This window comes from Mixophyes fleayi, chromosome 10 (genome assembly GCF_038048845.1).
Source record: "Mixophyes fleayi isolate aMixFle1 chromosome 10, aMixFle1.hap1, whole genome shotgun sequence".
In the NCBI taxonomy this organism is placed as follows: domain Eukaryota; kingdom Metazoa; phylum Chordata; class Amphibia; order Anura; family Limnodynastidae; genus Mixophyes; species Mixophyes fleayi.
In genome coordinates this window covers 23,957,921-23,978,523 of record NC_134411.1, presented here as the reverse complement: position 1 = coordinate 23,978,523, position 20,603 = coordinate 23,957,921, and the positions used below count along the sequence as shown (strand labels likewise).

The 20,603-nt window shown below is 40.7% G+C and overlaps 1 protein-coding gene across 2 annotated transcripts in view; it reads right to left on the bottom strand.

Annotated features, from left to right (window-relative positions):
- Positions 1-20,603, bottom strand: part of SPON1 (spondin 1) — a 232,425-nt gene that overhangs the window by 122,921 nt on the left and 88,901 nt on the right. For both annotated transcript variants that reach the window (XM_075188063.1, XM_075188064.1), the window contains exon 6: positions 8,311-8,459. In XM_075188063.1, the coding sequence (XP_075044164.1) occupies positions 8,311-8,459 (149 nt within the window). The remainder of the gene's footprint in view (positions 1-8,310; positions 8,460-20,603) is intronic.

Here is a 20,603-nt window from a genome sequence, read left to right as displayed (position 1 = left end):
CCCATTGTTCACATGATTTGACTCTGAATGACCAGTTCAAACTGACCCACACAAAAGTATTTTTGAGCATTAATCTCATATTGCTTGTATCTTGCAATCGCTAGATGCGATCGCTATTCCGTCCACACCGGGTTAGTGCTGGTGAAATAAGCTTTAATATGTTACCAAACTCTTTAACTTTAAAACACCTGAACCATAAATACCTTCACTACAGTAATATATATGCACAAATAAACAATCTAATACATTTTACTAATAAATGAATGTGGATTGGAACCCCAATAAATATGAACCATATAAATAGATGAATGTGGGAGTGCAAGTGTATGTGTGCAAATTTTATCATGTGAGCGCGCCGTGCCACGTGTTACGTGGCGTACTGATCGCAATCGCACGGTAAAACAATATTAACCAATATACTTTCGTTCATCCAATTATACGACTTCGACAATGGGCAACACCACCTTCACTTTTTTTTTATAGAAAATGATTGGCAGAGTATATTGCTCCCTTTAAAATTATACAACTGTGCTTATTTGTCAATCAACCAGTCAAATTAACTCACCTATTTTGCTCATGCACAATGCAACAAAGCCATTTTTATGTTGAATAGGACTTAATCAAACTGCAAATGAGTACCTGAGTGTTTTCACAACATTTATTCCTGGTCATCTTCCTTACACTTTGCTATATAATAATACTTCTTTTAAAACTAATAATTTGCCACCACTCAGTACTTACTGTTAGGCACTTTGCAAGTTTCGAGTTAGATTGTAGAGGATAGGCAGGTGAGAAAATGGCATTTATCAAACTGTGAGAGTTTTGACATTTTCTAGAATAAACCTTTAAAAAAAAAATACACAGTGAAGCCATTGCTAAAAGGGCAATATCAATCAGGCTCCTGAATTTAAATCAGTCACTGAATACATAATGCTGTCAGGACGAGTGCCGCTACCTCTTTTCCTCCCTTTAAAGGTTGAATAAAGTTGTGCATTTAGCAAAATAGCTTATTCTCTGCAGAGTTGCAACGCTTAGAAAACTATTTCTGGTCACAATTGTTCCAGTAGCAAATTACTAACAGCAAAAATTGTAAGTGTGTAGCAATTTTTTTAGGCTAAATTGTGCCTATTTTACTGAACAGTGTATATAACGGTGCAAATCCTCATGCTGAATTTACATGACCCGTTTAAGTAGACTCAGCAGCACTAAAAGAAAAATTCATGATGCCACCAAGCATGACCATGTATTTTCATCAACATCAGCTATTTATATAGCGCCACTAATTCCGCAGCGCTGTACAGAGAACTCACTCACATCAGTCCCTGCCCCATTGGGGCTTACAGTCTAAATTCCCTTACATACACACACACAAGGGTCAATTTTGTTAGCAGCCAATTAACCTACCAGTATGTTTTTGGAGTGTGGGAGGAAACCGGAGCACCCGGAGGAAACCCATGTAAACACACAAACTTCTCACAGATAAGGCCATGGTCGGGAATCAAACTCATGACCCCAGTGCTGTAAGGCAGACTTGCTAACCACTGAGCCACCGTGCTGCCCATATCAGTCAACATCTCCACTTTTTCAAACCCGCAGTTTAGTAAATATACCCCTTGCTGTAAATTTTCTCCCTAACTGCTCTCCATTGAGTATGGGACACAATGACATTTTCAAATGTCTTATCGTCATTGAGCCAACTATCAGGTTGTATTTTGCATTTTGTTTGACTTATCTCAAATCAGGGTCTTGACAGTTAAAATGTCAATGAAATTGGTTTTTTTTTAGATGTGAAAAGAAAAAAATGTTTTTACTGTTCAAATGTACACACTCCAAATCTAAAAATGTGCTTGGTAATTAAGTAGTTAAACCATTGACCAACACAGCCCTAATACCATATTTCATTTCATCTATTGTTGTGTATACATGTTTGTGTTTTTTTTGTTTTCAATCAATCTCAGTGTTAATGAAAAGCTATAATTGTGCAATCAGAGTTCCACAAAATTGGTCCTCAAAGTTATATTGCAATACACTTGATTTGACATTTAAAACGATTTTTCCCTGATGGTGGTTGGATACAAGCACGTTTGTTTCAGGATTTCATATACTGCTATAGATTGGAAATATTATTTCACCCGCTAATGTGTCATATAGTCAGCAGAGCGATGCTACTGTGTTATTTTAAATTACGCTGAATGACTGCACCACAAAAAGACTAGCGGAATTTTAAGCATTTGTTACATATTTTCAGATGATAGGGTGGCCCCAATTATTTCAAAATTCAAATAGATCCATACGTAACACGTCTCCTTGGTTATCATGCATGAAGAAACAAATCACCGTGCACAGGTGTGCCTATCTGGTATCAAAAGAATCAGCACTACTTCACAGGTACGCTCACTTAGATGTGAGTCAAGCAAACCAGGAAGAACCAAAATGCCAGAGCTAGCTCCTATAGCTTGGGCTGGCCAGACCAGGTCCTAGACTCCCCACTCACCATGCCAGTACACTGTGGGTGCCATAGGCAAACCAAGAGGGAGGGGGGGTTCGCTAGTGCCTGGAAACCCCCCCCCCCCGCTTCACACGGCTCTGCTTGAAAAGGGAGAGCTGTGTGCACCTAACAGTAGTGCACGCAGCATTGCCCATGTATATTATGGTGATAGGAAGAGTTGGAGAGCAGCCAAGCACTGTCTAAAATTATAGCCACACCCCCATGGATGCTCGTCACGCCCACTGGCGGCGTGGTGTTGAAACTCCTCTCTACAAATCCTGCCTTTGCCCCTGGGTGCAGGGGTGGGCCCAGGGGAGGGCTGACAAATTTTAGCCCAAGGGACAAGATTCGATACAGCAGCCTATTTTAAAGGAAAACAAATGCAGATGGCTCAGTGAACCAGCCCAAGGTAGCCCATCATGGGACCGTCCCGGAGGGCAGATAGCCCCTGCCCCTGGGTGAGCCCATAAATCAAAGGCCCAGTACAAGACCTTGTGGTTATTTCCTCACAATAAAACGACTGTCCTCATTATAACCATATCCGGATTCCATATTCACTACTAAGCTATTAGCCAAAAACCTTAAGCCCATGGTGATGAATGTGATAGATTTTGCTGAATATAAGTAAGAAAGGAATTGCGGTCTCATATTAATAACAGCACACAATATTTATCTATTTATTTGTATTATTTTTAATTATTTAAATATATGAATTTATTGATTGCTATACTGTGTAATGCAGGTTTATGAATATATATAGTGTAATTTTTATTGTCGGTCTCTACTTGAATTTTTATTATTATTTTTTGTTGATTTTAGTAATTATTATGCATTTATGATCAATAAATTGTTGGAGTTTGCTATAGGGTTTATTTTATTTGGTTTACGCCTGAATCTACATGGCAGTATATGTTTATGGTCACCTACATGTGCTAGACACTCTGTAGACCTCTCCATTTGCCTTGTTTTTGGTATTACCTATATTGTATAAATCCCATTCCCTCAAAATCTAATCAAGGTACATTTAAGACATATCAGAGCTAATCGACAATATTTTTTGAAAAATTATGAATGGAAACTAAGAAAAAAGTGTATGTTGTTGAATCAATAATTTTTTCTTTTTTAAAAAAAACACATTTAATTTGTAAAATTACTGCAATTCTATGCATCTCGGTATACCCTAATGTGTAGCACCCAAAGCCACTGAACTATAGGCACATACTATATCAAAAACCTACTGGGGCAGTTGTCATTAATACAAATATTAGTGTTTAACACTGGTTCATGGTCATTAGGACCTGTAACAACTTCAGTTTGTTTTGAAACATAACGGAGAGAACAACTCACATACCTCTAATATTTCTATATTTACAACCAGGAGGAACATGATCCAGTAAGGATTAGATAAGAGGACAATCTTTCTAAACAAAAACAAAAATGAAACTGCTTTAAAAAGTCTGGGGTATATAACACATACTTGCTCTCCCGGAATGTCCAGGAGACTCCTGGATTCCGGAGCCATGATCTAGCATTTTACTTGTAATCACCACAATGTCTGCACCCACCAACCTCCCAGAACTAGGAACTAGCACAGGTCATGCTTACAAGCTTGACAAAGTTGGTTTCCGGGAGAGGTAGGCGTGATGGGGGAGGGGCTCCAAAATGTGCGTCATTTTGGACCCACCCCCCTTGACGTAATGATGCGTCATTTGACAGCGTCGGACGGGGCCAAACGCCGAGATTCACCAGGAATTGCGGCGTTTGGGAGCTAATTCTGCCCACTTCACTAGGAAGTGGGCAGATCCGGGATATTGCCACACTCTCCGGGGAGTCCGGGAGACTCTCGCAAAATGCGGGAGTCTCCCGAACATTCTGGGAGAGTTAGCAAGTATGGCAAAGTATCCATATCCACTAATTGCCTGCAGTCAGGAACTAACACAGTGTTTGGATCCACTAAATGTACAGTGTTGCGTAATATGTTGGTGTTTTATAAATAAAAGGTAATAACAACAACAACAACAACAACATAGGGGAGTTAGACAAATAGATTTTTAAAGTGGAAAATCCCTTTAAACCAGCAGCCATGCATTCCTCTATTGTGCATTTGTAGCTCAGCTCTGTAGAGAAAGAAAATCAATCCCTGAAATATGCTCTCTCATTTAGAAAAGGCTGTAACATCTTAAAACCGTAATAGGCACAAGATTCAAAAAATACTATTCAATTTCATCCCATATGGCTGAACCTGCAAGGCAAGCAGAATAGTTTTGCATGTACAGATGAAAAATTTAGTATTCATAAGTGTCTGACCAGCATTCCTATGACCTGTCTAAGTTCCCACTAGATATTATTTTTTTTTTTAAGTGTTTTCCAAATTTTACATTCATTATGCACAAAGGAGAGCTGGCTCAGCAGAGCGAACAGAAGGTGTTTTACAGTTACGGTCTCCATACGACACAATTATAATCAAACATTTCTGTTTAGCATGTCTCCCTCTGGCTGGGTCGGATGGGATCAGCATCTATCATTTCTCTTTATTAGATGTTATTCATGTGGTATAGGTATAACAATTTGCACAATAGTATACGTTTTAAATGTACTAATTGACACCATTGTCACATCTGTTTATAGACTATAAATCCCAAGGTATACAGAATCTACAAATATGGGGCGGAATGCCATTTTAAGCCATAAATTAGACTAATCGGAACATTATTTTAGCATGCAAATGTAACAGCTTTATTCATTGAGAAATTCTAAAGTGGTAGCAGGACTTGGACCATACCTGCCTACTCTTCGGGAATTTCAAGGGGGGGATCCTTCTGGAGGGGAGGTGAAGTTTCAGGGTGGAGGGAGACGGGGTGCTGCTCGGAATCACATCATTATCGGTCACGACGCAATGACGCATGTGTGCTATTTTACCGCGGGGACAAAATTATGCGATTCACTGCAAACTACGTCATGGAGGCTCCCATCCTAAGAAGTGGGCAGGATGGAGGAGAGTGGCCTGCTCTCTCGGGAGTCCCGAAGACCTACCCAGAATTCGGGAGACTCACAGAAATTCCGGGAGGGTAATCAAGTATGGTATAACTATTAACTTAATGAAGAATTTCACCCTTCCCCTGGCTCTTTGTAGCTAACCAGTGCTGGAAATACCACCTTTGCAGGGAGTGAGGCCCAAATATGAAAGGGGATCCATGGCCTATGCGCTCCCATCAACAGAGTTTCACTGCTTACGCGCAAGGCCCCGTGCATGTTCAGAAGAACAGAGCAGGGGTTACAGTGGGAAAGACCATATCACTGTCCCCCACCGCAAAAAAGAATTTCTATGGGGTTCAGCAATGTGGTGTTCCATCCTTGTCTCTAACCTCATGATTGGGCGTAAGCATAGCCACTTTCAGAGTCCCGCAGGAAGAGCAGAGTCTCCGGTTTAATTCAAACAATTGTCAGTGTGGAGAATGCTCTGATAGAGACACTTGATTGAACAGGTGTCATGGTGAACCAATCCGTTACTACTTTCAGGGTACTCCCAGTGTTGAAAATTATTCCAATATTTCTCAGTATCCTCGCTCCTATAACTCATGTTGAGCTATGAAAATCATGCATCAGCTGCATCAGCTGGTGGCTGTCAGGTAACTGATGTCCCAGATAGATAACTCCAACCAGACTGCAACCTGGGAGAGCCTTCCTTAGGCGGAAAAATCCTCATTAACTGGAGTGGTCCTTTAAGAAATGTTGTATTTTCTGATTGGGATATTAGCAAATGGGTTACCGGTCCTTTAAGGCAGCATTGTAATGGAATGAGAGCACATTCAAAGGTAACTAACCCAGCACAGCTACTGTCATAGGCAAACCGAGGTAGGGGGGGGGGTGGTTTCCTAGTGCCTGGAAACCCCCCTCCAAGCCTGGGGCACTGTATAATTGAGGTGGCTGAACCCTGCCCCTGCTTCACATGGCTCTGCTTGAAAATGGAGAGCTGCGTGTACCTAACAGTAGTGCACGCAGCATTGCCCATGTATATTATAGGGATAGGAAGAGTTGGAGAGCAACCAAGCACTGTCTAAAATTATAGCTACGCCCCCATGCATGCTGGTCACACCCACTGGCGGCGTGGTGTGGAAACCCCCCTCTACAAATCCTGCGTTTGCCCCTGACTGTTATCACACATTTATATCTATACTGATTGAAAGCCTGTCAATAGGCAGCTACGGGCTTTATCGCGCACAATACACCTGTCAATGGTCTGTGTTGAATATAATACATCTATTAAACCAGCGTTTCAGAATCACTGCTTAGAATTTCAATAAAAGGTTGGACCAGCAGCTGCAGCTTTGTACAAAAGCATTATTACTGAGCTGGAATTACTTTCAATCTTACATTTTATCCAGGCCAAAACATATCTCAAATTGCAGCACTGACAGAAAAAAATAAATATCAAAAGAAACTTGAATCCCACAGTTGTATCGTTACACGGTGAGCTCTTAAATAGTACACAACACAGAGCTTCTATAATAGCAATGGGTACCTTTTACATTTAGAAATTGATTTTTTTTTCCCCCTCAGTTAAAAAGCACCAATTATGGATGAAGAGAAGCAGGTGGCTTCCATGCCTTGTTCTTAGCAGATTCCACATCACTTAGAGCTCAGTCTATTACAGAGAGCTACCATATAGATAATCGCTGCCTTCAGGAATAAAACAAACATATTTATAGTGAGAGGTAAGATGGTAAAGAGCCTAAGGGAGGGTTACATGAGTGAGAAGCCTGTAAATGATCCCGACAGCTTTTAAGAGTGCATTATAAAACCTATAACAGAGCAAAGTAGACAGGTTTAACGCTAAGCTAATTACAGGGTATCCAGATGTGTTTTAAGCTGGAAAGAACCACTAAACCTAAAATACAAACTGGTTCATTTATGAAAGTTCACATTCACAAATGTATATGTAAAAGTTTCATCAGTTTATGAGAAGATATTTGAACGAAAGTTGATATTTTCGTATGTACAGCAGCCTTCCTGTAAGACTTTTGCTAATAGCGGAGATCACGTTTTGTTTTAACAGTTTTTCACTCTTAAACATTTCTGTTGATTGTAATGTAAAACTAGAAGTTTAACAGAGTTACTAAAATTCCGCTCTCGTTATTTCATTTTGTTCCTCACTTTTATGTTTGAATAATTATTCCCTATTTATTATTCCCCTATTAATTATACTTTAACAGTAAAGAATATTTTTTATATATTTTTCTGGAAAGATGTTTTAGCTGTGCTATCAACACCAGGGGTTATATTTACTAAACGGCGGGTTTGAAAAAGTGGATATGTTGCCTATAGCAACCAATCAGATTCTAGGTATCATTTATTTAGTACATTCTACAAAATGACAGCTAGAATCTTATTGGTTGCTATAGGCAACATCTCCACTTGTTCAAACCCGGAGTTTAGTAAATATACCCCCAGATGTGGTTCTGAAATTTGAAATTAAGAAGCTGAATGAAATCATTTTCCGAGGTTTATGACAATACCATAACAAGAAGCTGGAAACATGGATTATTTTGAACAAAACCTTCTCTTGTCTAGAACTTGGTCACTCCTCTTTTACCAAAACTACAATAAAAGGGCATAGAGACCCCAGTCCAAACTGCATTGCTTTCCGGGAGACTCTGCAGTTGGCCAACGAGGGCGTCACATTAATGTAGGAAAGGGAGACGTGATTGGTTGAATCCTCCGACTACGTAAAATAGTGCAATTTGGCTTGGCGCATCCATCGTGAACAAGCATGTACAGGTAGCAGTATATGCAGCTATTAATGTAGTGTGTTTAAGTCTTACCTTTTGCCGTATCTCTTCTTCCATTTTGACTGGAGAACCCAACTCTGCTACTTGCTTCACCCCATCGCTAGAATATCCTCCATATTCCCATAGACCGTACTCCTTGGAGTGTGAACCACCAATAATTGCAGACCAGTGATTGGCTCTCCCTGTGGATAGGGAAAACAGTTGGAGTTTGTAGGCTTGAAGGGCACAACTGAGGCATTACAACGTTCAATGGTGCTCTGAAATATTGCTGTTTCATTTGTTATCAAATATATTAGAATCAATACACAGGAAGTGTAATTGAAAAAAAAAAAAATAATAATAATTTTGTACCTCTAGAAAAGTTATTTTTAAAGCCTAAAACCTGAGTTTCTAGCTTGAAGAAATAAATATAATCAATATGACATACACAAGGGAAAATACATCCTAATAACATGTAAATGATCTAGGTGTTTGGAAGATACAGGCAAATAAGGAATTCAAGTGGTGAAGTTACAGAATTTTATACACCAGCCTTTCACCAAAAGATTAAACATTCCATGTAATTATATCTCTTTGGAATCTGGATGTGTCCTATTTTGTGCAATTTGACAGGAAACTCAGGTGCATAAGCCCTATTATCAGGAGATGGCTTGCAAATTGTAGCCCAGGGGGGCATGACTTAGCTCAGCAGCCTATAAGGAACAGTTTAAAGGAAAGAAATGCAGGTGGTCCAGTAACCCAGCCCAGGGCAGTCCACTATGGGCCCAGCCAGCCCCTGCTTATTACAGATAATCTTACAACATAGATTCCTGCTGTGCCCCAACCTGATTCCTCCTGGAATTTGCATTTTCTAGGCAGGACTGACAGGAGAAATTGTACAAACTGCAGCCAGACGTTTCCTTCTGTTGACGAGAAAGCTGCTCCCATCCAACAGAGCGAACACATTAGTCAGACAGTTCCCACCTCTGCAAAACTTCTACAGGGCAATGCATAGATTTTGGACAGTATATTAGGGGATATAGGTGGTATCATCAGGGGTTTCAAGAAGGTGGGTGGGCACAGGCTACCCAGGCCTCCCCTGGGCACCCGGCAATGGAGATTATAGTGGGGGGAGATGGTGTTGTAGTTGAGGTTATTAAATAATAGTTTACAGACTGACATTTCAGTCTTCCTGGGAGTTTAATGTTCAATAATCCAAGGTTCAGCAACACCACATCCAAACAGAGTTGAAGTAAAGATACCACATTATGACATGGTTACAGCAAGGTGTTCACAGTATAGCCATACCTGGCAACTCTCCCTGAATGTCAGGGAGACTCCCTGAAATAGGGGTGATCTCCCTCCCTGAAGAGACTGGCATTCTCCCTGATGCTGAGCCAGTACAAGACGTGGTTGGCTTCGCCATCTGTGGCATGATGACACAGTTCCGAAATTGTGTCCTATGTCCATGTATTGATGCCTATGGAAGTGGCCATTGTCAAGGAGACCAAAATTTAATCATAGACTGACAGGTAAGACAACATGACTTCAGTAATGGCGACAGAAATGTAAAAGACACTTCAGTCTCTAGAGATTCATGAACTGTTTTTCTTTAACACACAGTTGTCTACTCTCCCGGAATGACCGGGAGACTCCTGCATTTCTGGGAGACCTCCAGGGCTCCCGGGAGAGCAGGGCAACCTCCCGGTTCTTGCCCCTGCAATAGATAAGTGACGGGAGGGGGGGCTTAATGACGCAAACATTGTGTCATCTTAGCCTCGCCTCCTGCTGTAATTGGCCAAAATTGTGACAATAGTTTAGGGGGCATGGCTAAATGATGCGATTCAACAAGCCCCGCCACCGCAAACCCACCTCCCCCTATTTTACAACATTAAATCATTTGATATTGAACCCTTTAGACCACTCTTTAAAGTTAGACTGTATTTTCCTTTGTAATTGTCCACAGACAGAAAGTCTATATTGTCTTGACTCGAATCATTGTCTGTTCGTCGTTGTGGCTGTATATCTTGGTCTGTCTTTATCAGTAACACTCACAAGCCCAATAAGATCTAAAATACTGGATCCAAGGCTTTGTCACATAAGTAAAACCTTTATTTTTCCTTTATTGGAGTTAGTCTTTACCAACTAGATACAAACTGCTTTGCGTTTGCAAGAGTTGTCCCACTGGTGTTTACCGAAACTATTTTGCCATTAGAATCTGCATTACAATTCCATCTTCACAGATAGGACTCCAGCCCCATCCGCTGATCTATAGTCCCCTTATAACTTTTGGCTTTTCCCGAATCTGCACACGCAGCCTGGGCTGATCCCAAGGGCTGCCACATCATTGGCAGAGGATCTACTCAGTGGCCCTGGATGTCACCAAGAGGTTCCCCTATTTACTGCTTAATTGGGCAGCTTATCAAAACGCAGAAAGCAGTTTCTATTATTATATTGGCTTTGTGCAACAAAGTGTTGTCTGAGAACAACAAACTATGCTCCTTTTTTCAGTTGCACCACATATGGGAAGCTGTGGGCAGATCTAGTGTTTGGTGCATAGTTGTGTGCAATAGAAAACAATGTACAGTACTGCAATTGAAACTCACTGAGCCCCTACATACAGCACTAACTTGCTAATCACAAGCAGTTACACAATAGTACAACTTTCACGCATCACGGTGCATCTACAGATAGAGCATGGGTCAGTAAGATGAATTGCCTGTTTGTTGCTTAAAGTAGAGATTAGGGCGGGATAGAGCTGTGTGATCCAGCATCTCTCCCTTACTCCTCCATTTGTCTAACTATGTCACATGACATCTGTAGAAGTCATGTATCTGATGGGTAGAGACTGCGATCCCATCTCAGATCAGAAAATGTGGACAATACACACACACACACACACACACACACACACACACACACACACACACACACACACTCTCTCTCTCTCTTTCTCTCTCCAGGCAGAATAGTCCATCTTTCTGGATCCCACTTCACTTTCTTCTGAAGAGTGCGGTTCACTGATGACGACATTCAATGCCAATTGCGTTATCATGAAACGCCCCCTGCTGCCTAAAGACGTGAAATCACACGTGCAGTGAGGGCAGTATGATGATTATGAAAATCGTGCCATCACACCCCCTGCAATTGTCTCTTGGTCCAAAAAGTAGGAAAGTATGACATACACATACCCACATTGCAAACTGATGCAAGGAGGCACGTATATTTTCGTGGGTGGGGCACCGGTTTTCGCTACTTGTGCCTGTTATAAATGACCCCCTCCCACAGTACTAACTTTCTCACTAAAGTTTGAGTAATCCTCATCATACCCAGCTCATTCCATTTGTCTCCTACAGAAAGCCAAAAAAACAAAAACAGAAACAGAAAAACCTCATTACTTCAACCCATCTGCAGCGACATTAATTTTCTTAACCTGGCACAACATAAGAGCCTTCTTTACAGCTGCTACCTCTGCAGTGCCATGCTCGTCTCTCCCATTAATAAGCTGTTCCAGCATTACAAGTGATTTAACACATAAATGACACTCTATGATCCACTTCATTACTTACATAAAAATGGAAAATATTTCGAGTACCAGTCAGATAGTAATAGGCTCTAGGCTAAATATGAAAAGATTAACCTTCCTTTCTTGTCATTATGAATTAGAGCCTGGAATAGTTGGATTTTGGAGACGCTGCTTAGCCAAGCACAGGTTTTGCTAGCTGACAGGGCTGTCGTCATTATAATAGCTAATCATGCAGAACCAGTGACAGTGCACTGAAAAATTAACATTTTTTTCAAGTACTGAGGGGCATTCATGTAAACTCTTATACAGGTAACAACAAAGTATTGAAAAAAACCAAAAAAAAGGCTGCTGTTACCAGGAGGAGACTGGGCTGGGGGGCAGGGGGGCATCTGCTCCCCGGGCCGCTCCCATAGACCTTGGGTTGGGTCACTCGGCCACCTGCATTTTTTTCCTAAAAAGTCGAGTTTTGCCCCCTTGGCTAAAATTTGCCAGCCCTCCCCTGAGTTTGACCAATAGCAATCAGATTTAAATGGTCACTTTTCTTCTAATAGAGTTTAGAAAATAAAGCAAATTAGTTTGCATAAAGCCCATAGAAACACCAAGAAACACACTAATTTACCCAAGAATGGCCTAATCTTGGGCAGGAGGAGAAAAATGATGCCACCATTTTGATGCGCTAATTCATGTGCATGGCACAATAGCACAAGAAAAGACTGCACAAAATGCATTTACACAAAGCTAAATGTGCAGGCTATCTGCATATTCTGTGGATAGTAAATGAGTCTTATTGGGACTTATTTAATTAAAGGGTGCAATGTACATAAATGTGTTATAACACACTGCAATACATATGGATAACAGTTGGTCCCCAGAGCCCCTGGACCTAGATGTGGTTGCTAATCCCCCAATTGCTACAACACTGCTTGACAAAAAAAAATAAGATTGTATTTGGAAGTATGGGCAAATTATTTAAAGATGTTATCCTCTTTAACATCGCTTTGAAGAGAATATTGAATCATGCACATCAGTCCCTGCCCATTGGAGATTACAGTTTAAATTCTCTTCCACACAAACACACACGGACTAAGGACCATATTGTCAGAAGCCAGTTAACCTACCAGAGTGTTTATGGACAGTGTGAGGAGACCGGAGTCCCCGGAGATATGTAGATACATGCAGTGATGCAATTACCACCATTCATAGGGGTGCAGTCCCTACAGGGTCTGCAGTGGAAGAGGTCTCAGGAAGGGGGATTTTGCATAAGGCTTTTTGGGGGCAAGCAAGAATTTTGAGGGTGCAAAATTATCAGTGTGCTACATGAAAAAACAGTCAGTATTTAATTTATGTGCAAAACAGAATACAAATTTACACCCCTTGTATTGTAACACGGTTTTGTCCAGGAGACTTAATTAAGAAATGTCTTAATTTAAGTTCCTTAATGAATCAGGCCCCAAATGCCGAAAGAGGTCAATATTTTCTGGATAGTTTTGAACATTTTGATCACCTCTACAGTGGCCTAGTTGTGTTAGTAATAGAGGAAATCTAGTGGATTCTCCCTTGTTGAGGGAAAAACTAACAACTAAAAAAAATAATATAAAATTTGATTGCAACAAAAGTAAAGTGGAATAAAGAAATAAAAATAAATACAGAGGTAGAGAGGGGGACCCAGCCCTGAAATCAGCACCCCTTGAGCCTCTAGTCACTACGGGCCTGATTCATTAAGTAAAGTTAAGCAAAGTTTTCTGGACAAAACCATGTTACAATACAAGGGGTGAAAATGAGTTTATTGTTTTACACATAAGGAAAAAACTGGCTCTTTTCATGTAGCACACAAATACTTGATAACTTATTTGTACACTGACATTTAAAGTTGATCTAGGACATGCCTTACCCCAAATATAAATCTGCCATCACATTTTAAATTTACCTCCTCCTCCAATGCAACATGGTTTTGCCTTACTTACTTACTTACTTACTTTTGCTTAACTCTCCTGAATGAATCAGGTCCTACCTCTATGGCTTGCTTTTAAATTTATTTCAAAATAAGGTGCTACATGCCAGCATAATAATAATTATGATTACAAGACACATAATATTAGTATGCCCTCCCCATCGTCGGATGCATTGATTTGCATAATATATGAGTGTGTTACAACTGGTAATGAACTGCATTAGCCACAGTAGCCAATTGGATGTGAAAGTGCATTGTTGTTTAGTCTCAGAGTACAATCCTATTGAACAGAACATATGTTCTTTGTGCACAATAGAACAGACAGAGAGAACAAAGAGCACTCCAGGCACCTAGCGATTATCAGCCTGGCACACTGTGAGGTAGGTACATGTGAAGCAGCAGAAACAAGCACAATAAAGGTTTCAATGATAAACACCATTTTGCTTAGCGCATCCTCACTGTTTTTATTCAAAACCCCTCAGCATCTGCAGAATGTCATGTTTCTGTTCTCTGCTGAACAATATTAACTGGAATATGCAGCTTGCGCAAGCTCTGCTATCCAATGTGCCTAGCAACAAAGAGCGGACACCACTATTGAAGTCTATATTCTTTCTGGTAAAGTTATGTAAGCCTAGCAGACACTGGACAAAAGTGATTTTATATATATAGAGAGAGAGAGAGAGAGAGAGAGAGAGAGGTATAGATACAGATGGATAGATAGATAGATAGATAGACAGTTATATATATATATATATATATATATATATATATGTGCACACACACACACACACACACACACACACATATATATATATATATATATATATATATATATATATATATATATATATTTATATATATATGGGCAGCACGGTGGCTAAGTGGTTAGCATTTCTGCCTCACAGCACTGGGGTCATGAGTTCAATTTCTGTCCATGGTTTTATCTGTGTGGCGTTTGTATGTGCTCCCCGTGTTTGCGTGGGTTTCCTCCCACACTCCAAAAAAAACATACTAGTAGGTTAATTGACCCTAGTCTGTCTGTCTGTCTGTCTGTGTGTGTGTGTATATTAGGGAATTTAGATTGTAAGCTCCAATGGGGCAGGGACTGATGTGAATGAGTTCTCTGTACAGCGCTGCGGAATCAGTGGAGCTATATAAATAAATGGTGATGATGATATATATAATATAAATGCTTAGCGGCATGTGTTAGTCTGTCTGTGTGTGTGTGGAAAAAATAAAACCAAGCTGCAGCGCCACCTGCTGGGCGGAGTTATACACTGACCTACTAGTGTGTGTGGAAAAAAAAATTCAGAAAGGGCTGAAATTTGGTATACTAAGATGTTTTTAATTTGTTAATTTAATTTGTTAATTGTTAAAAGTGTTTATAAAGATTTAAAAAAAATATATATATATTTCTTGAAGGAGAAGTGACAGTTGGGAGTGGTTGGTGGTTGCCAGGGGTGACAGTGGGGAGTGGTTGGTGGTTGCCGGGGGTGACAAAGTGAGAGGAGTGTGATACTCAGGACCGCTGAGAGAGATCCCTGTGTCTGGATAGACATCTGGATAGATGTGGCAATGAAAATGAAGGATGAGGTGATGGAGAAGAATGATGAGGTGGTGACATGTGGACAAAACCACGCTAAAAAAGGGCGCTTACGTCGGGAAGTAACGCTCTTCCCCTGAGGAGGCCTGGGCTAGGCCCAAATGCATGACAAGAACCTTTTTAACACCTTAAGTAGCTTGATTTGACTAGAATGCATGAGTATCATGCACGGGTTAACTTGTATATATATATGTATATATATATATATATATATATATATATATATATATATATATACCCATACATACATACATATATATACATACACACACACAGAGGTGGTTGGAGTGATCTGGTATATGATGGTATGCCAGACTGCCAACTCTCCTACTGTTTTCATTCTAAAACTATCACCTTAATTTTCCATACCACCACTCCTAAATTTCTACTTCACCCGCGGTATGTATGTATATACACAGATATATGGTCTATGCCTCCAGATCCAGAGAACTATCCAGATTACACCAGGAGCCCCGGTCAGTCCGGACCCTGGGAATGTTCAGAAAGCAATAAACACTTTAATGCACAGAGAATGTCATCCTAACATTGCATAGAGAGGGAGTAGGCTTCTTTGTTGAGATCCATTGTGCAAACCTGTTATCTGCAAACATTATGGGACTGCCACTAGCAGAGGAATGGAGAAGGAGAAGGACAGAGGCTAAGTCCCGATCCATCCTCTTTAGGAGATAAAAACATCTAATCAAGGTGGCAGAACAAGCAGTGCTGCCCTGAAGCATATAAAAACATTGTGTCCAGAGGCTGATGGAGATTTTTGGTGGTAATGATTGCAGCGCCTTGAAGACAGGACTGTGTAAGAGTTCCAGCTCCTGCTGGACTGCTACGAATTGGAAGCCACAGAGGACGACTGTGAAGGTCTAAGCTCTTCTGCCTTCGTCCTTGCTCCTTGATGGTCTTGTGGATATTTGTGCCTGCCAAAAGCAGGGTGACACTGAAACAAGGCCTCCGCCTGTAATTTTATTATATTGTTACCATGTGTGCTATTTTGCAATGTTACAGTATAAACCCTCGAACCATTTAAAAGTGCTATAGTATTCTTTTAGATGAATATAAGCCTAGTGGAAAAATACTTTCCCATATACACAGTACTGGAGGCATATGACAGAAAGGTAGCCCAGTGAGCACTAATCTGTTATTCAAACATATAGTAACTACTACTATTCTCAAATAATCTTAAGCTTGCCTACACCCACCTCCCATGCTTCCTTTTTATACACAACATTTTGAATGCTATTCAGTCAGGCTTTTGTTCTCAACAATCCAAAGATTCTACACTGATCAAAGTTGTCAATGATTTGATCATTGCTGAATCTAGGCCACAACTCCCTTATAGTTCTCCGTTATCTGCCTGCTTTTGACACTATTGACCATTCATTTCTCATGGGAAGGCTGCATTTCCTAGATCTTCAAGACACTGTCCTATCCAGATAGTCATCCTACATATAAAACCACTCATTCAGTAATTGCTTACATGAATCCATTTAGTCTTTGCTTCGGTTCGGGTACCACAAGGCTAGGACCTATGCCCTCTGTTCTTCTCTACCTATACAACTTCTCTTCTAAAATGAAAAAGCTAATTTGGGTTTTAGTGTCACCTCTATTTAGATGACACCCAAATTTATATATCTGTTCTGGATCTTTCCCCCATCTGTTTTAGCACTCGTTATTGAATGTTGTTTCATCTTGGATGTCCTCTCACATCTCACTCAATCTTTCAAAAAGCTGAGTTATTAATCATTGTACCAGCCAAAAGAAGCTCTATTTCTGTTAACAACAGAATAATAAATCCTACCGCTGAAGCTCACTGCCAACATGTCCTGCTTGACTCAGAACCATCCTTTGTACCCCACATCCAATCTGTCCCCATATCCTGTTACATGCATCTAAGTAACATCCCCAGAATATGCACATATTTCCATCAAGACACTACGACACGGTTTATTGCATGTACTCAAAATTTCCTGCTTGACTTCTCCCTTTTCACTGGTCTTCCCCTAACCAGACTGTCACCCCTACAATCCATTTTAAATATAGTGACTAGACTAATTTTTCTTGCCAAACATTCTTCTACTGCTGCTCTTTTCTGCAAGCCCCTACATTGTTTACCTGTACTTTACAGAAGCCACTATAAAATTATTTTACTAACATACAATGACATTAACATAACCATACCAACATATTGTACATTTATGTCACGTGGATATCACTGAAAGATTGTGATGTGGGCCAATGGTGGCTTAGTGGTTACCACTTCTGTCTCACAGCACTGGGGTCATGAGTTCTATTACCAACCATAGCCTTATCTGTGTGGGGTTTGTATGTTGTTTTAGTTTTTCCGTGGGTTTCCTCCCGCACTCCAAAACATACTAGTAGGCTAATTGGCTGCTGACAAACTTGACCCTAGTTTCTCTATGTGTGTGTAGGGAATGTAAGCTCCAATGGGGCAGGGACTGATGTGAGTGAGTTCTCTTCACAGCGTTGGAAATTAGTGGCAGTTAACAGTTAATGAATGCCTTTTACCAGTTATTAATTGTCATTAGTTGCTCACATTAGGCTAAGACAAAGCAACGGTTGGAGTTAGGAAACGGTAGTGGTTGGGATAAGGATTAGGACAGAGTTAGGACAAGGTTAGGGTTTAGATTTTGTGTTATGACTTTGTAAGAGCAATTAGGACATGGATGGGAAAGCTACAAACACAGGAAATAGAAAGTAGTAACCTAAGATGGACCAAACAGTCCCAGCAGTGCTTTTCAATTAAACAAATATAATTGACATTTTGCCACTGATTCTATTCTAGTTAGTAATTGTCTGTAAACCTCATACCGCATATGTCCAGTGTGCTTCCTGCAAGTTTCAAGTTATATTTATTTCCTTTATGCGTGTTCTGTATACATACTTTTGTTGTATCCTTATATTTTATTCAAGCACTACATAATAAAATCCAATAAAATCTACTTGGGGTAATTTATATCTCTTTGATCAGATTACATCCATGGGTGCTGAGGGAGCGTAGACCTGTTTGTGTTGCTTGTGCAGGTGCCAGGGGGAGCAGATGGATGGACAGGCTGGACGGCAGACTGAAGAGCAGGGTGGGGAGAACGAGGGAAGCCAGCTAGCTGCTTCTGGACATATACTGCAGCTCATACTTGTGTCATGTGAAGCTCATGGAATCACAAGGCAGACAGGCAGGAAAGTGACAAGTTGACTTAAGGAGAAGAAGCCAGGTGGCCCTCACGCTTTCAAAGCACACAGCAGCCTGGGCAGCCATAAATCTTCACAACATCAGGCAAGTGTAACTTTTCTTTGTAGAAGGGAGCTGTGGAGGTGGAAAGGGATCAAAGAGTTGCTGCACCATGGCCCCAACTCCATCTTAATGACCTTTACATATGACATCCTTTGCTATGCATCAGTTAAACCAAGAAAACATTTCCCGAGGGAAAGTAGGGTTTTCTGGATATCTGATATTGTTCTTTTGTATACAGGTAAAATATAAAAATACACATTTTCATTATTCTATAGTTACTTTGACCCAATTATCTCAACCAGAGAGTTAGCACTAAAAATTAATTGGCTAGCTCTCCCAAATATGGGTGCACCAAATATATATACTTCATTCAATGCATACTGTAGTTCTAGCGACTAGAAACAGATAGAGGGTTGCTATCTTTTTTTAAACTCTTTTATATCTTGTGTTCCGCTTAGCTAGAGGAGACTGTCTCATGTTTCAGGTCCCCCTATTGCCAGTATTGGTAGATCCAGCGTAAGGATCTAACAAAAGTTAAAATGACAGCCACAGTTAGATTGACAGTATGCTAGATCAATGCGTACTGACAGGCCAGGGGCAGATTAGAGATGCTCATGCTCGTTCCTCGAGAACTGAACACACCCGAACTTAAGGGATCCGAGTACCGAGCCGAGTCGGCACGGTACTGTCGCGCGCCCTCGGAATTGAAAACGAGGCAAAACGTCATTGTGACGTCGTCAGATCTCGGGTCTTGCGAGTTTTTAATTCCTTTTAAAGATCCAAGATCACGGAGGGTGGGAGGGAGGGCGGACCCCCATTTATCTTTTCTGCCACTGCTGTGTGCCAATGTGTCCTAGATGTGCTGGGAACTGCCGTGTGTTTGTGTCATTGCTCTGTCGCTTACCATCCAGCCAAGTCGCTGCAGTATTTGTCCGAAAGTGTATGAAAATAATATTGTGATCTGTGAGGTGGTCAAAATTTACTGCAAATTACTTTAAATTATTGTTATTGAGGTTAATAATAATGTAGGAACAAAAAAAAAGCAAAATAATGTGATTTTAGCAAATTTTAGGATTTTTTCTAAAAAATAGAAAACCAAATCACACGAGGTTGGTTTTGCCAAAACCAAAACCAAAACACGAAGCTAATCCAGATCCAAAACCAAAACCAGTTCACCGGGGTCAGTGAGCATCTCTAGGGCAGATGAGATCTCCCATGCAGCTCCCTGTCTTTAATTCACACTCAGGAAATACTGGAAGATTTTAATTTGTGATGCATCAGGAGTTCCTTGTACCGTAGTAGAATCCTGCTCTTCCCCATCAAGCTGTACTCAGCATTCTCTTGCATCACGCGATCTGGGGCCAGTAGTGAACCCTGAGGCTGTCACTGATGACTTCTAGAAGGTTGCACATTGGAGCACATGATATTCATCTGGTCATAATTACCAATGTTTGGTAGTTAAGCCCTGATAACAATTAAGCACTGCTACATTCAGCAGTCAGTAACATGTTAATGCAGCTGCCTACAATTTTGTTTCCATCCACCCAAAAGGACCGTAATCTAAAATAAACCAACACAACTTATTCACAGCCCTAACTCATGTCAGGCGTCCCGTCCACTCTGCAACTTAACAAAAAACCATCAATCTTAACAAGCATGCAGAATAATTCCTTAGATTTCAAACTGGGTCAGGTCTTCTCACATCAGAACAAGCCTCTGGGTAATGGAAAGCCCTGAACTACTACAAAGCTGAGGTTTACGAAGCAACTTCATTGACTCGGGTGAAATGCATTACATAAGACTCAGCGCAGTCATAACAAATCTCCTATCTGGTGAGCGCTCAGGAGGTAACCTTAGCTGGCTTTGGCGCTCAGCGGACAGAATAGAACAAACACACAATTGGAACGGCTCACACTGTGCTACAATCTGGGACCAATAAATGGTCCTGTAAGAGTAACACCAGACACTTTATCACAGCACATACATTTGAACTTGGCACAGTAAG